Genomic DNA, 16,593 nt, shown 5'->3' with positions numbered 1-16,593 from the left:
CAGATGAAGACAGAGCTTAGGCATTGGTGGAATGAGGCATTATGACATCACAATCTGAGCTCTAGAATGTTGCTACTTATGATGTTAAAGGGTTTGAGGCTTGTGCAGATGAGGACGGAGCTTAGGCATTGGTGGATTGAGGCATTATGACATCACAATCTGAGCTCTAGAATGTTACTACTTATGATGTTAAAAGTGTCTGAGGCTTGTGCAGATGAGGACGGAGCTTAGGTATTGGTGGAATGAGACATTATGACATCACAATCCGAGCTCTAGAATGTTACTACTTATGATGTTAAAGTGTCTGAGGCTTGTGCAGATGAGGACGGAGCTTAGGTATTGGTGGAATGAGACATTATGACATCACGATCTGAACTCTAGAATGTTGCTACTTATGACGTTAAAGTGTTTGAGGCTCGTGCAGATGAGGACGGAGCTTAGGCATTGGTGGAATGAGGCATTATGACATCACAATCTGAGCTCTAGAATGTTGCTACTTATGACGTTAAAGTGTTTGAGGCTCGTGCAGATGAGGACGGAGCTTAGGCATTGGTGGAATGAGGCATTATGACATCACAATCTGAGCTCTAGAATGTTGCTACTTATGACGTTAAAGTGTTTGAGGCTCGTGCAGATGAGGACGGAGCTTAGGCTTTGGTGGAATGAGGCATTATGACATCACAATCTGAGCTCTAGAATGTTGCTACTTATGACGTTAAAGTGTTTGAGGCTCGTGCAGATGAGGACGGAGCTTAGGCATTGGTGGAATGAGGCATTATGACATCACAATATGAGCTCTAGAATGTTGCTACTTATGACGTTAAAGTATTTGAGGCTCGTGCAGATGAGGACGAAGCTTGCAGGAATGGGGCAGGAAAAGAACTCGTTGGGACGGGGAAATATCTGTCTCCGAGCCATTCTCTAACCTGCAACCTTCCTCCCTACCGACGCTCCGCAAGCCTCTACCAGCCGAAAAGGGGGCAGTGGAGCCCTCGCGCGCCAGCCCAGAGACCAATCGGGAGCCGCGGCTGCGCGTCACACCCGGAAGTGCTCGCCGGCGCCCTAGTCCTGTCATGGCTAAGGCCGTCTTCGTGACGGTGGGGACCACCAGCTTCGACGAGCTCGTAGCCCGTGTGTCGGAGGAGGCCAGCGTTCAGGTAGGCCCGAAGCCGCGGCGTCAGCGTCGCGTCTTACGGAAGCGGCCTTCCCAAAGAGGCGCCTGAACGAACGTTGAGAGGAGGAGGAGGAGGCGGGTGCGTGCTGTGGTTCTGCAAGGGTTAAACGGCTTCTGTGACGAGTTTTCTTTGGCTTTTTTCTGCATAATGATCTTTGGTCCAAAATACACAGTTGCATTTGCCGCCAAGGACGTGTGACCCTATGGCTCCAGAAAAAAGGGGACGGATTGAGACATCCGGGTTTTACTTCCATTGAAAGCAATGGAAGTAAGGAGAACAGATTGAGACATCTAGGTTGCTTTCAATGGAAGTAAAACCCGGATGTCTCAATCCGTCCCCTTTTTTTCTGGAGCCAAAGGGTCACACTAGAAGTCATTTCGGTTTTGTTTCGACAAATAGCAGCAGCGAAATTTGCCCTTCACAATGCATCATTCTTAACTAGGGTGACAAGTCCGGTCCTCGAGAGCCGGAGCCAGGTCAGGTTTTCAGGATATCCACAATCTCAAGGAGGCAGTGCATGCAAATCCATCTCACACATATTCATTGTGGGTCTCTGGCGCTCGAGGACTGGAATGGCCTACCCCTGCCCTAGACTCGTTTAACTTACTAAGGCTGCCAACTGGATCCATATTTGCAGGCCGGATTTGATTCAGTGTTGGAGTTACCAAAGTGCATGCTGGGACTCGTAGTCTTTCTTTTCTTAGGGCCGGCATTGGTGGAAACCAGACATTTACTTCCCTATCTGCAACCAGTAAATCAGTCCTATATCTCGTAGGTTCAGTAACATATGCTAACCCATTTTATGTAGTAAAACCTACGTTCACAGCATTAGTTTGCGCTCTTGGGACTAACTTTTCACATTTATTTGATGTGTAGATAGTTTACAAGTAAAAATGTCGATACTTCAAGACATACTTAGAAACAGTATTTAGAGAAATGGGAGAGGCGATGGGCGACCAGCTGATCTAAGGTGGAGGGTGGTTATGGAAAGCCAGACTATTAACTAGGGTTGGTGTTAGACCTGCTGGGGCCCAAGGTAGAAATTAAGGAAGAGGACCACAAATTCCTCTCCTCCTGGCTCCTCCCCAATTTTCCCACCCACCAAAGCCCTTCCAGGATCACTTTTTCCCTTCCCACCACCCCCAAGCCCACCATCTTTCCCTTTTTCTTCCCAAATGCCCTCCCAGTCAGTATCTCTCCCTTCCTCCTTCCAGGAACATTAGGAGGAGGAGTCAAGCAGGGCAGTTCGGGGAGGGGGCAGGCAGGCAAGATGTTTCTCCTCTTCTCCCCCCCCCCCAGTCTGAATCTTCCCCGTGCTCACTATTTAAAAAATTCAAGAGGATCACCAGTGCAGCAGCAGTTGTCCATGTGTTCTGCACGCATACAACATAAGCAAAACAGCTGAGCCATTGTAAGATAAAAATAAAAAAACTCCTGTCTTATTTTAATGAGCTCACACAACACACACATACAAAAGCTGGGGCTTTAAAAAAAAAATCCACTCCCACTGAGCAGCCCCTCCCCTTCCCCTGGGAGCAAGCCAGCACCCCTCCCCCATACTTAGCTTGGGGAGGGGTCTTAGGTGCCTGAGCCAATCAGGGCCTTAAGCTCCACACAGTGCATCCCAGCATGCACCGGGTTGGCCTGCCGCTTTGAAGAGGTGGGCCTGTCAGCAGGTATGGCTGGATTGGGTGTAGGGGGGGCCTGAGACAGGAGGGAGTGGACATTTATAGATGGGAAGTTGTTGGAGAGGTTCAGGGGCTCAGCCTGTTGGGGGATGGCGGGGTCTAGGACTGGGGATTATCCAGAGGGCTCAGGGTGGGAAGGAGGAATTGGGGACTTTCCCAGTTGGCTGAGCTGCTCACAACAGGTCTCCCCTTGGCAGGGAGAGAGGCAGCAGTGGGCTTTTTTTTTTTTTTTTTTACCGGAGGGATGAGGGTTGGGAGAAGGAGCTGTGCCTAGCAATTGCCCTTCTGAGCAAGCGCCAGGCACAATTTCTCCCCCCTTTTACTGGCGATTCTCTGCACAATAGTGTGCATATAATTTGCATGCTATTGTGCTGAGCACACTAGTATATAAAAAAAATTGCTCTCATTAGCTGATTAACATATTAAATGTTCAGCCCTAATAAATGCTATTAGCAACCTTTGCTAATTTCAATTTAGAAGCATTGCACCCTCACTCATAGCATAAGATATTTAAATGATAAACAACTGTTTTATAATTTTGATTTTATGATGAACTTCTAACAAATAGAGTTCTCAGAGCACAGTTAAAACAATAAATATTGGATAAGATCAACATTGTGTCAATAAACAATTATTTTTAGAATTCTATAGCTCTCTCTCTCTCTCTCTCTAGTTAATAGATTTTGCACTATTCTAGAATAATTTCCATTCTAGAATAATTGGATAAATCAGACTTGCTTAATTGAGAGGTGGAGATTGTATACATTATTCTGATGGGCATATAGGGGCTGCCATTCAGCAGGTTGATGATTGTATAAATATGTTATACAATATAAGATATAGGGATAATTATCCCTAAACCTTTATACACACAGTCACAGATAGCTGAAAATGCTATTCAGTTATACCGATGACATTCAGATTTGTATTTGTACTGTTGGGCTCTCGTTGTCTGCCTCTTGTCTCAATAAATATGATATTTAAAAAAAAAAAAAAAAATGATGTGAATGATTAGTAGCTAAATGTCTCTTACCTCCACACAGCTCTCAGGAAAGTTGCTGGGTGGTATCCATACTCGGTTTACAACCTGACTGGAAACAACTGAGCTGTGTGGAGCTGCAAGGGCAGAGAATACAGTACCTGTCTCAGTCCACTTGAAAATATAGAAATAAATAAAAAACAAAACCAACAAAAAATAAGGCGATACCATTTTATTGTATTTTCCTTTTTAACTCAAAGCTAGTCAAAAACATATTAAAGTAGCCCAAATGAAAGGGGAATCATGTTGTTTTTATTTATTAACCACTATTTCTAATGCTTGAATCATAAACTCACCTTGAGCTCAGATCGGAAAAGGCAAGCAATTAAATTCATATCAATCTGAACGTAGCTCACAGAGAGATTCATGAGCAGTCAACCTGATTTTAATCTCTGGCAGATCCTAAGGAGCCTTGGCTACAACAAGCTGATTCTTCAGATTGGCAGAGGGAGTGTGGAGCCCAAACCGTGCAGCAGTGCTGCCTTTACAATGGAGGTCTTCAGATATAAAGAGTCCTTGCGAGATGACATTAAGTGGGCAGATCTCGTCATCAGCCATGCAGGTAAAGGATTCGTGAAATTTAAGGTACAGTAGTGCTTCTGTTACTCAGCAGTGCTGGTAGCCTCTGAGCCCTAGAAGAGTGGGAAAAACGTATGCATTATGAGTTCTGCAACAAGAAAAGAATTAGGTGGGAAGAGCCGAAATATCCTTCCTATAGGATTACCAGTTTTCCTGTCCACCTCTGTGACCACCCTCCTGGAAAGCTGCTGATGCAGCTGGGAGCACCCACTTAAGCCCAAAGAGGTGTGCGCCACTGGTATCGCTAAGCCTAAATACATGGTCGAGTCACATTATTATAACCACCTGCTAATATCCAAAATAACTGCCTCTGGCAGCATGGACGGTAGCCAAATGCCCTGGGAGTGACTTAGTAAGATGCTGGATGGTTGCAAGAGGTATTGAGCCATGCAGACTGCAGCACGTCTTGACAGTTGCTGACGGGTGCGTGGTGGTAGATCCAGTCATCGAACATGTAGATCAAGGTGGTACCAAATGTACTCGATTGGGTTAAAGTCTGGGGAATTTGGAGGCCAAGGAAGCAGCTGGAAATTTTGGTTGCGCTCTGCGAATGACTCGTGAACAATTCTGTCTGTATGACATGTCACATTGTCCTGTTGAAAGATCCCATCAGCCTTAGAGAAGACCGTCAACATAAATGGGTGTACTTTATTGGCAAGGATGGGGAATTACACATATAAGTTGAGAATGCCTTCCAGAGGTATCAAGGGACCCAGACCGTACCAAAAAAACATTCCCCATACAATAATTCTGCCACAAGCTTGTGTACATCCAACAATGGTTGCTGGGTATTTATTCTCGGCAGTTTCACGCTTGACAGGCCAAGTCCATCCATTTGATGGAGCTTAGAACGTGACTCATCAGAAAAGGCAACTCTCTGCCAGTCGGTGCAAGTCCAATGTCGGTACTCCTGTGCAAATTACAGCCATTTTTGCAATGAACCCTCGTCAGCATTGGTGCAATCACCAGCCATCTGTTCCGGAGCACCATTTGCAGCAGGGTTCACTGCACAGTTGTTTTGGACACACATCTAGAAGCTCTCTGGCTCGTTTGGATGGCGAGTTGCTCCATGGTAGCGTGCCGATTGGCTCACACCAACCTGCTCAGCCAATGTTCACCTCTCGCATCAATGGTTCGTGCTGCTCCACAGTCACGACGTTGGGTCATCGAAAAGGTTCCATTCATCCACACATGGTACACTTTAACAGCCGCAGTCCATGAACAGTTCACCAACTTCGCTGTTTCCGAAATGCTGCCACCCTTGGCCTGGTAGCCAATGATCAAGCCTTTTTCAATGTCTGATAAATTGCGCTTTTTCTCCGACAGTCACGATTGCTGTATTGGGAACTTGCTGATATTCCACCTTATATACCCACAAAGTATGCGTTCGTTCATTGGTTGTGCGTCCCTGACATCAGAGATAGTCAGTGGTAATAATAGCATGACTCGACCGTGTATAAGGAGGATGATGAACTTAAAAAAAAAAAAAATATATATATATATATATATATATATTTTTTTTTTCCACTGAAGACCAAGTGACAGTATGAACCCAGGGCACAAAGTGGGCACATTCTGATTCTGTGCTGAAGTACTGCTTTGAAGTGCCCCTAATAGGTGATAACATTTTATTCTGTTTGATGAGTGACTTCAAAGAAGGTCCCAAGTTTTCAGTTTTCCCTCCCCATTTTCTACATAAAGTAATACTAAAAAAAACACCCTAATTTCTCTCCTTTGCAGACACAGCATAGCCCAAAGATGAGTTGTAAGTCACAACAGCAGTAGACTGGAAACAGAGAAGCTGCCATCTATGGGCCCCTTGCTGGTATTAAAGCAGCCCTAAATCAAACCTCTTCTAAGAGCAGGGAAAGATTGTCGGCTTTCAGAAATTTAAATGTCTTTTTGGTCTTGTTTTCTGAAAATTCCAATCTCTATATAAAGATATGTTTTTAGGTGGTATTAGAGGTCGCGTTAGAGCTCATAGCCAGCAGCTGTAAAACGAAAGTTAAAAAAAAGTAATACTGAATCCGACATAAAAGCTTCATAATCAGCATCAGCGTAGGAAAAACCATTGTTCTCATAAAGCAACAATCACTTTTTTGGAAACAACAAAATTAGGGAGCAGAATTCCCATCCATTTCATATTTTGTTATTGCTGCTGACAGAGGCACTAAAGGCCCCATAACTGCGAAAAGCGGATACGCAGGTTGTGCCATTTCTGACGCAGTGAGCCTGAACCAGCAGGCTCAGCCATTTGCTTTTTTCTTGCATGCTCAACCACATGCCAGGTATGTAAATACGGTATTATGAATTGGCTGTAGGGTGCCTCTGTAGATGGGTATGCTTAAGTAGGCGATAGGCAAAAGTGAATAAAACCTCAATTTAGCAAGAAAAGATATAAACCAGTGTATCGCCAACTGTGTGCCCTCCAGACGGGGCCCTGAGGCACCAGTGAGGGGTGCTAAAGAAGGAGAGACGCCAGGGAGGAGGAGGAGAAGTACCGGCACTGGCTGACTGCCTCTTGTGGCGAGAGGCACATCTGTAGGCAGTCAGCCAGCGCCTCTCCTCCTCCCTGGCGTCTCTCCTTTCCATACCTCTTCTTTTTCAGCACCCCTCATTGGTGCCTCAGGGCCCCATCTGGAGGGCCTCCACACACTTCTGAGTGCCCTCAAGCCACGGCCGCCAATTTAGTGTGTGCAGTTCGTAAAGTTTGTGAGACACTGATATAAGCAGTGCAACAGAGGGTCCAGCTGCGAGGGGAAAAAGTCTCCCAACCACATTTGCATAAAATGGTGTAATATCAAGGGGGGGGGGGGGAGCTGTCCTCCTGGCACTGGCTGATTTTTACTCTTTGTTCTTGGTCAAAGTTTAGCTCTGGTTTCAATTCTGGATCTGTACTGCAGGTGCAGGAAGCTGCCTGGAGACTCTGGGAGAGGGGAAACCACTCATCGTGGTCATCAATGAGAAACTGATGGGCAACCACCAGCTGGAACTGGCAAAGCAGCTGCACAGCGACGGGCATCTCTTGTACTGCACCTGCAGGTACCTCCCAGCTATATTACAGGAAGGGGTTTGGGAGTTTAGAAAGGGGGTAATAAGCTCATTGGAGAACATAAAGCCCTACATCAAATTTTACAAAAAAGTAGTAGCCGCTTTGCTGACGTTATATGAACCGTCTCATACCTTAAGATTTCAATTTCAGCAATTAGTCGTTCCGTCGATACGATTGATAACAAAGGCAATGAATCGTTCCCGTATCTTTAGTGTGGTAGGCTCAAAAGTATGGAATGCTCTCCCAGACACTGTTTGTCTTTTGCTGCCTGGGCTGTTGCCTTAAAAAAGAGGCAGTTCTCATAGGAGCTTCTTTTAATGCTGTTGTTTTTATTCATAACTCTCCTGTCACTGTACGTTCGGTGCTTAGCACGTGATCAGGAGTCTTACCCTTCAGAATTTTAATTTTCTTACTTGACACCGCTAAATTGTGTTGTGGGTTGGGGTTTGTTTGTTTTTTAGCATGCTTACAAAAGTCATAGATTACCTATGTAAAAAAAAAAAAAAAAAAAAGTAAACAGGGTCTGGTGTTTTGTTTATAAAAAAAGTAAAAGTTTTGTATTTATACACCCCAAGTATGGTTTGTGGCTGATGTCTCTCTTTGTCTGGTTCCAGCACACTTATGGAGACCTTGCAATCCATGGATCCTTCAGCTTTGAAGCCTTTCCCCATAGGCCGACCAGAAATATTTGCTGCATTTTTGGATAAAGCTGTAGGATTTGAGTAAAGGTATACCACTGATGCAAGAAGAAGATGCTCACTATTTAAATGCAAAAACATTGTGTAACAGTTTTTGTCATTTCATTTTTAGATGTTTTATGAAATGGATGCAGCCAAAAGACCAGTCTCACAATACACGTCAAAATGCAGCCGAGACTCGCACGATGTGACTAGCGGAGTGCCGCAGGGCTCGGTCCTGGGACCATCCCTTTTCAACATATTCATAAGGGACTTGACCCGAGGGCTTCAGGGTAAAGTAACACTGTTCGCCGACGACGCCAAACTGTGTAATATAGTAAGTGAAAGCAATCTCAAGGATAATATGACGCAGGATTTGATCACGTTGGAAAACTGGTCCTCGACATGGCAGCTAGGCTTCAACGCTAAGAAATGTAAGGTCATGCATCTCGGCTGCGGAAATCCATGCAAAACTTACACCTTAAATGGGGAAACACTAGCTAGGACTTCAGAAGAACGGGACTTGGGAGTAATCATCAGTGCAGATATGAAGGCTGCCAAACAAGTGGAGCAGGCCTCATCCAAGGCAAGGCAAATGTTGGGATGTATCAATAGAGGCTTCATCAGCCGCAAACCTGAAGTCATAATGCCGCTTTACAGAACCATGGTGAGACCTCACCTGGAATACTGTGTGCAATTTTGGAGACCACACTACCAAAAAGATGTGCTTCGAGCTGAATCTGTCCAGCGAATGGCCACTAGAATGGTCTCCGGACTCAAGAGTCTCTCATACGAAGAAAGACTGGGCAAACTACAGCTATACACACTTGAGGAGCGTAGAGAAAGGGGAGACATGATTGAGACATTTAAGTACATCACAGGTCGTGTCGAGGCGGGAAAGCGATATATTCTTCCCCAGGGGACCCTCGGTCACAAGGGGGCACCCGCTCAAACTCAGAGGAGGGAAATTTAATGGTGACACCAGGAAGTATTTCTTCACAGAAAGGGTTGTAGATCACTGGAACAAACTTCCAGTGCAGGTGGTCAAGGCCACCAGCGTGCTAGACTTTAAGAATAAATGGGACATCCACGTGGGATCCCTGTGGGGGTCGAGCTAAGGATCTGGGTCATTAGCACTCAGACTTGATGGGGTGGGTCAGAAGAGTGGGCAGACTTGATGGGCTGTAGCCCTTTTCTGCCGTCATCTTTCTATGTTTCTATGATGGAAGCAAATTTTATGCAGCTTTTCCTGTGCCTGGAGGAAGTTCCCCCACCTGCACAGAAATTTTATTGTTTTCGGTGCAGAATTTGAGAGACGAAGAAGCAGGGTAAAAACAAACCCACACAGAAGAAGAGAGCAACATCAGTCTGTGTGCTCGGAAGAGGAAGGATGCAGCACTAGGAAAATCAGTGCACAGGAAAGGCGGATCATGGTATTGTGTCGTTCTCAAAAGGCTGGAAGAAAAAGCTCTGGCCTATGGGCTATACAGTAGCTAAAAGCTGTACTGATGCATTGGTCCTGGCTGCAGGCAGGAACAGTTAAGCTATGGTGGAGTGGGCGCTGGAGTACCAGGGTAATGGTATAAGTTCAAATTCAATGCCCTCGCGCAACACATTTCAGAAAGGGTCCTAGAAGATGCAGAATTTGAAAATATTGGGCAGATTTTCCCTGGGGTGTATTTTTGTTCAGCACAACAGCAGAGGGCCTTAAATCCAGTCCTTGAAGGCCATAACCCCAGCCCAGTTTTCAAAATTTGCAGTGATCATTTGAGATCTTTCTGCATTCATTTCCATTGTATGCAAATAGATCTCATACATCTTCATTGTGGAAATCTTGAAAACCAGGCTGGGTTGTGGACCTTGATTAGATTTGAGGATCTCCAATTTCAATAAACTTGCACATGCAAGTTACAGAATGTCAGTTGTGTAAAACTTTAGTTGCTGAAATTCACTGCTTAGTTTCAGACATTCTGCCCTATCACTACCCAAAGGCCCTCCCTTCGCCTAGCTTGTGAGACAGCTGTGGGGAAGTCACAGCAGCCATTTTGATTGAGGAATTGGCTTGCATACTTACATACCTGTATTCTTCCACTCAATTTTATAATGCCTGTCTTCTGTGTATAAAACCTTTTTATATAGATTGTATCATAAAATGATCCTCTTCAGGTAACTTTGTAAATGAAATGCATATATGTACTTTCCACTGTCTGAGCCCTGCTGTATTATCTATTTCAAAGGGCATAATTTAAAAAAAATTATGCATGAAAAAAAAAACTAGCCCAGGGTTCTGCTTATTAATGTATGATGCTAAGAAAGCATGTACTGTTTACCCCTGAACACAGCTAAACAGGTTGCAGAAGCCATGATTTAAACATGTATTTTATTATACCTGTTTCAACTTGCCCCTAGTATTTTGTAAAGAGAGTCAGGTGAAAAATAGGCACCTCATGTGGAAAAGAAATTAAATTGATAACTTAGAAATATACTTACTAATACAGGACTAAGCTCAGTTTCTATAACATTGTAAGCCTCTGGTTAATCTATTGTCTCAGATGTAGTTTAATTTGTGCCTTTAATGTGAATGACAGGACTTATGTTACTTGACCCCGAGATCTTCAGGAAAAAGGGCATATCAGGGCATTCATATCTTGAACAGTTACCAATTTTAGCCCCAATAAAAAATGGGTAATGGAGTTTATCACAAAGATTAAACCATATGTATGAAGTTATTAGTAGACTGACCTATGCACTCATGATGATAAATCTTTTGTGCATATATGTGATCCCTTTGTACTCTAAAGTGTCACATCCTCTATAATAAAAACCTAAGCGAATGCGCACTTAAGAATTTTGTGATCCCTGCCACTGTGCTGTGTGCCTCCGTGCCGAATTCGATTTTCGGTGCATGGGGGGGCGGCAGCAGTTTGACTCCTGCCCTGCCACTGCTGGGATGCCTCTTCTCACCCCTGGACCAGCAAACGCAGCAGCCAGGGGGCATTTGCTAGGCTGGCGCACTTTGATAATGTGAGGTGGGCCAGCCTAGCAAAAGCGCCAAGGCTACCCGGGCTAATGGATGCTGGACAGGGGGAGCAGGGAAAGGAGGAGGCCTATTGCTGGACAGGGGGATCAGGGAAGAGGTGCTGCTGGACAGAGGGGAGGTAAAAGGAATTGAGAAGGCCTGCTAGACAGGGGGAGCAGGGAAGAGGTACTGCTGGACAGGGGGGAGCTAAAAGGAAGGGGACAAGGGCTGCTGCTGGACAGGGGGAGCAGGGAAGAGGTGCTGCTGGACAGGGGGGAGCTAAAAGGAAGGGACAAGGGCTGCTGCTGGACAGGGGGGGGGGAACTAAAAGGAAGGGACAAGGGCTGCTGCTGGACAGGGGGAGCAGGGAAGAGGTGCTGCTGGACAGGGGGGGAGCTAAAAAGAAGGGACAAGGGCTGCTGCTGGACAGTGGGGAGCAGGGAAGGGGTGCTGCTGGACAGTGGGGAGGTAAAAGGAAGGGAGAAGGTCTACTGATGGACAGAGGGAGCAGGCAAGGGGTGGTGGGGGAGAGAGAGAGAAAGAAAGAAAGAGTGTTGGATGCCTGGAATGCGCTTCCAGAGAACTCCCTAACTCTAAACATAATTGAAAAAACATCCACACCGCAAATGGATTTCCTAGCATGTCACCTCACAAACCCAACACTAAAAAACTCACTAAACTGCTTGCTCTGCTACATAACACCAGGAAACTGGACCACAGTGAGACCTGAATTTGAAAACTTCATCTACCAAAACTCATTAACAGCAGAATATAACCTCATCCTAGGAGACCTAAACCTACACCTAGAAGACACAACCTCCACACCTGCAAATAACTGTCTATCCTTCCTCAATGCCTTATCCTTCCAGATCCTAAACCCACAAACCACCCATGAAAAAGGTCATCAACTGGACATTGCTGCATTCATGACTCACCAACCATCCAACCCAGCAATCCAAACACCTAACGGAACATGGTCCCCATCCCTATGGTCAGACCACTACACATATAACTTCAACATCAACTGGACCAAGACCAAACACACACCTCAATCAAAAAAAACCACATATACCACACGCAAGCATATCGACCCAACCACGTTTTGGCCAAAAGTAGATGAAACCATACAAGACTGCGACCCAAAAAACTTCATCTCCCACTGGAAAAATGTGTCCACCAACATCCTCGATGATCTGGCCCCCCTACAAACCAAAACCAGAACCAGCAGGAAATCAGACCAATGGTTTGATAATGAATTACTCCAACTCAAAAGACAGTGTAGAAGATTAGAAAGAAAATGGAGAAAAAAGAACCAAGGTCAAACAAAAACCGATTGGAAAAAAATCAACAAACAATACAAAATCCTACTAAGGGATAAGAGAAAAAACTACTATACTAATCTCATAGGCACGGAAACCCAAGATTCCAAAAAAATATTCCAAATCCTGAAAGAATTAACAGACACCAAACCATACACAACCACCACGAACACCCCCCCACCATCACCCACCCTCTTAGCAGAACACTTCAAGAACAAAATTACCAACACCAGAGCCACTCTCATCCTTAACCCATCCCATCAAAACACAATCACAATCCACCCTTCAGGAAAAGAGGCAACTGCAGCAGACAGAATTTGGACTCAATTCCCCAACATACAATGGTCAGAACTCAACAAATTCTACAAAAAATACAGTCATGCCTCCTGTGACCTCAACCATTGCCCCTCATATCTCCTCACCACCGCTAGTGTAAAATTCCGCACCATAATGCTACAATGGATTCAATTCACGCTCACAGAAGGCACATTCCCTGCTGACCTCAGCGAAATCGTCATCACCCCAACCCAAAAAGACCCAAAAGCACCACAAAACCACCCATCTAACTTTAGACCTATAGCCTCAATTCCGCTATATGTCAAAATTATAGAAGGCCTAGTAGCCAAACTCCTCACCAATTACATAGATGACCACAACCTACTCCACCCCATGCAATCAGGCTTCAGAACAAACTTCAGTACAGAGACACTACTAGGCTCCCTTATGGATACCATCAGACAACACCTTAGTACAGGAAAAAAGATGCTTCTCATACAACTGGACTTAACTGCAGCATTCGACTTAGTGGATCACAACATCCTTCTACAGATCTTAGACGCAGTGGGAATTTCAGATAAAGTTTACTCCTGGTTTGAAGGATTCCTAAAACTCAGAACCTACAGTGTAAAATCAAACAAAGAAAAGTCAGAATCCTGGTCAAACCCCTGCGGCGTACCACAAGGATCTCCACTATCCCCTACCCTCTTCAATCTCTACACTGCTTCTCTAGGAACGCATCTGGACAATCTGGGCATAACCACCTATAGTTATGCTGACGACATCACCATCCTCATCCCATACGATCATTCCAAACCTACCATGACAGACAAACTTCACCAAACACTTGAAACAGTCACAACCTGGATGAAAAATCACAAACTCAACCAAGACAAAACCAAATTCATCCTTCTCGAAAATGACAAGATCCAAACCACAACCAACTTAGAGATAAACGCAATCAAATATCCCATCCAAACCACCATAAAACTACTTGGCATGACCATAGACAGATGCTGCACTATGCAACCGCAAATAAATAAAACAATTCAGAAATCATTCGCAATCATGAGAAACCTGAGACAAGTCCGAAAATTCTTTGAAAGAACACAATTTCAACTTATAGTACAATCTTTAATACTGGGTATATTGGACTACTGCAACATCCTCTTCCTTCCTTGCCCTGCAACTATGATTAGACAACTCCAAACAATCCAAAATACAGCTTTGAGACTCATATACTCATTGAAAAAACATGACCACATTACGGATGCCTTCATCAACTCACATTGGCTTCCAATCCAAGAAAGAATCCAATTCAAATTCTACTGCATATTATTTAAAACCATACACGGAGACAGCCCATCATACTTGAACAATCGCCTCATCCAAGCACCCACTACCAGACACAGAAAAACGCACTCCCCATTCATACACCCCCCAATCAAGGAAGTAAAAAGAACAAGACTACACGACGGCCTACTAGCCACTCGAGCCGCAAGACTGGACAACCAAATCTCCAACCTTCTGATGACCACCCCAGACTATAGGACATTCAGAAAGGAAATAAAGACCACACTTTTCAAGAAATTCCTGAAGCAGCAATAACATCACGACCTCTTAGTAACACCAAAACTGACGATCGATCTACCCATTACTCACTAATAATAACAAAAGAACCTCCACTTTGACCACCTATCAACTCTACTACAAACCACCTCTCCCTCAACAACCCGCTAAATGTCTATAAGATCTACAACCTACCTCTCTAGCTAATCATTGTAACTCTGTTTTTAAATTAACCTTTTGTAATCCGCCTTGAACCGCAAGGTAATGGCGGAATAGAAATCCCTAATGTAATGTAATGTAATGTGTGATAGGACAGGGTACAGTGTCAGGGTTCAAGAAGGGATTGGATGAATTCCTGAAGGAGAAAGGGATAGAAGGGTATAGATAGAGATCATTATACAGGTCCTGGACCTGATGGGCCGCCGCGTGAGCGGACTGCTGGGCAGGATGGACCCCTGGTCTGATCCAGCAGAGGCACTGCTTATGTTCACACACATCTATTCTAGCACCCGTTAATGTAACAGGCTTAAAGACTAGTTTCCTATATAAAGGAAAGCCTTTTATCCAGAATTTAGAACATACTATGTCTGCCTTGTAAGACGTGTATGTCCTCATATATCGATATATTAATAAACGTTAATTCAGAGCACAAGCTAGTATTTTGTTTGTTGTTTTTTTTTAAGTTTCTAAACTTGGCCTGCAGAAGTCACACATAGTTATACCTGTTGCATTACCCTTCACAAGAACAGATAGGAGAGAGTGGCCTGGCTGTGTGAGTAATGGGCTAGAATGCAGCTTCTCTTATTTGCTTTAGCCTCAAGTATCCACCTTCATTCAGAGAATTTTGAGGAGGGGCTTCATTGTAATTGAAATATTTTATTTTTACTATCTATACACCATTTTGCTTCAGAGGTGGTGCTGCTGTTCCTCACCCCTACAATAGAAAATTTGTTCTTGATAAATTTTCAAACATCCATGCTTATCTCTGTAGCTTTTACTTAACTGTGGCTGCAAGGGTCATTAAGGAGGATACTAGACCCAACATCCTGCAGATTATAGAGAAGTCATTCTGGATCAGCCCATGTTACATTAGTGTCTTAGTCAATTCTTTTTGTCGAAGTATTTTCGGATTGTGAGGTCAGTTTTGTAGGCCTACTGTGAAAAAAGTTGTTTTTTGGGAAAAGAGGCTGGATAGCAAATTCTCTTACAAATGTTCTCAATTCACCCCATGCGACCAGTGTTATACAATACTACCCTGTTTCCCTGAAAATAAGCCCTACTCCAAAAATAAGCCCTAGTTAAGATTGATGCAGAGGGAAGACCCTGGCAGGGAAGGCCGCGAAGCAGCCCGTTCAAATCGCTGCCACTGTTTTTGAAGTCCTCAGAGTGGAGGCATGTCAGTCTCTGTGGGGGTTCTGCTGCTCATGGGGGGTGGGGGGGGTCAGGAGAAAGGAAAGGGGAAGAATTGGGGTGGAGGAGCGGAAGGGAGATATGATTGTTCTACATGAAAACAAATAAGACCCTGAAAATAAGCCATAATGCATTTTTTGGACCCAAAATTAATATAAGACACTGTCTTATTTTCAGGGAAACACGGTATAACTCATTGCTTTGTAGGCTGCTGCTGCTGCTACTATTACTACTACACATACTGCAAAAGGTCTGGTGTGTATGTTGATAATAAAATATGATGGCTTATTTCTTGGACTGGCTGTGGCAGCTCCAGAACCAGCACCCACGACAGTGCAGTTGGGGGAGAGAGAGCACAGACTTGAGTGGTAGCAACTCTGCCAGGAACAGCACATTTGTAACAGGCTCCCCTGTGCCTCCCAGTGGTGGTGAGGATAGCAGCAGGCACACGCCAAGTCTATGATATAGACGTGTAAATAATGTTTAAAGGCGGTATATTCATGTTTTTAAATAAATAAATAAATCTAGGGCAAGAGAGAGAATAAGTTCCCAAAATTCCCTCATAATAAACAGAAAAGGGTTTATTATTTAAAAGAAAGTGTAAAGAATAGGATTAAATGTCCCTGTTACAAACATGTAGCATGATAAAATTAACAGAAGGCAGATGAAAGACATATGGCCTTCAAAACATTGGGTCACGGCTTTCTATGAGAAAGGAATGCTCACTAAAAAGGAGTATTAATTCCTATTAGAAAAATATCCGAGCACGCCGAATATATACTTTGTGCCA

At 44.3% G+C, this 16,593-nt stretch overlaps 1 protein-coding gene across 1 annotated transcript in view; it reads left to right on the top strand.

Annotated features, from left to right (window-relative positions):
- The first annotated feature begins 1,054 nt into the window (after positions 1-1,054).
- Positions 1,055-16,593, top strand: part of ALG13 (ALG13 UDP-N-acetylglucosaminyltransferase subunit) — a 159,400-nt gene continuing 143,861 nt past the window's right edge. Inside the window, exons 1-4 of the mRNA XM_033946081.1 lie at positions 1,055-1,157; positions 4,302-4,464; positions 7,385-7,523; positions 8,148-8,255. Of these exons, the coding sequence (XP_033801972.1) occupies positions 1,074-1,157; positions 4,302-4,464; positions 7,385-7,523; positions 8,148-8,255 (494 nt within the window). The 5' untranslated portion in view covers positions 1,055-1,073. The remainder of the gene's footprint in view (positions 1,158-4,301; positions 4,465-7,384; positions 7,524-8,147; positions 8,256-16,593) is intronic.

This window comes from Geotrypetes seraphini, chromosome 5 (assembly GCF_902459505.1).
Source record: "Geotrypetes seraphini chromosome 5, aGeoSer1.1, whole genome shotgun sequence".
NCBI lineage: Eukaryota > Metazoa > Chordata > Amphibia > Gymnophiona > Dermophiidae > Geotrypetes > Geotrypetes seraphini.
This window is presented reverse-complemented; position numbering and strand designations above follow the sequence as displayed.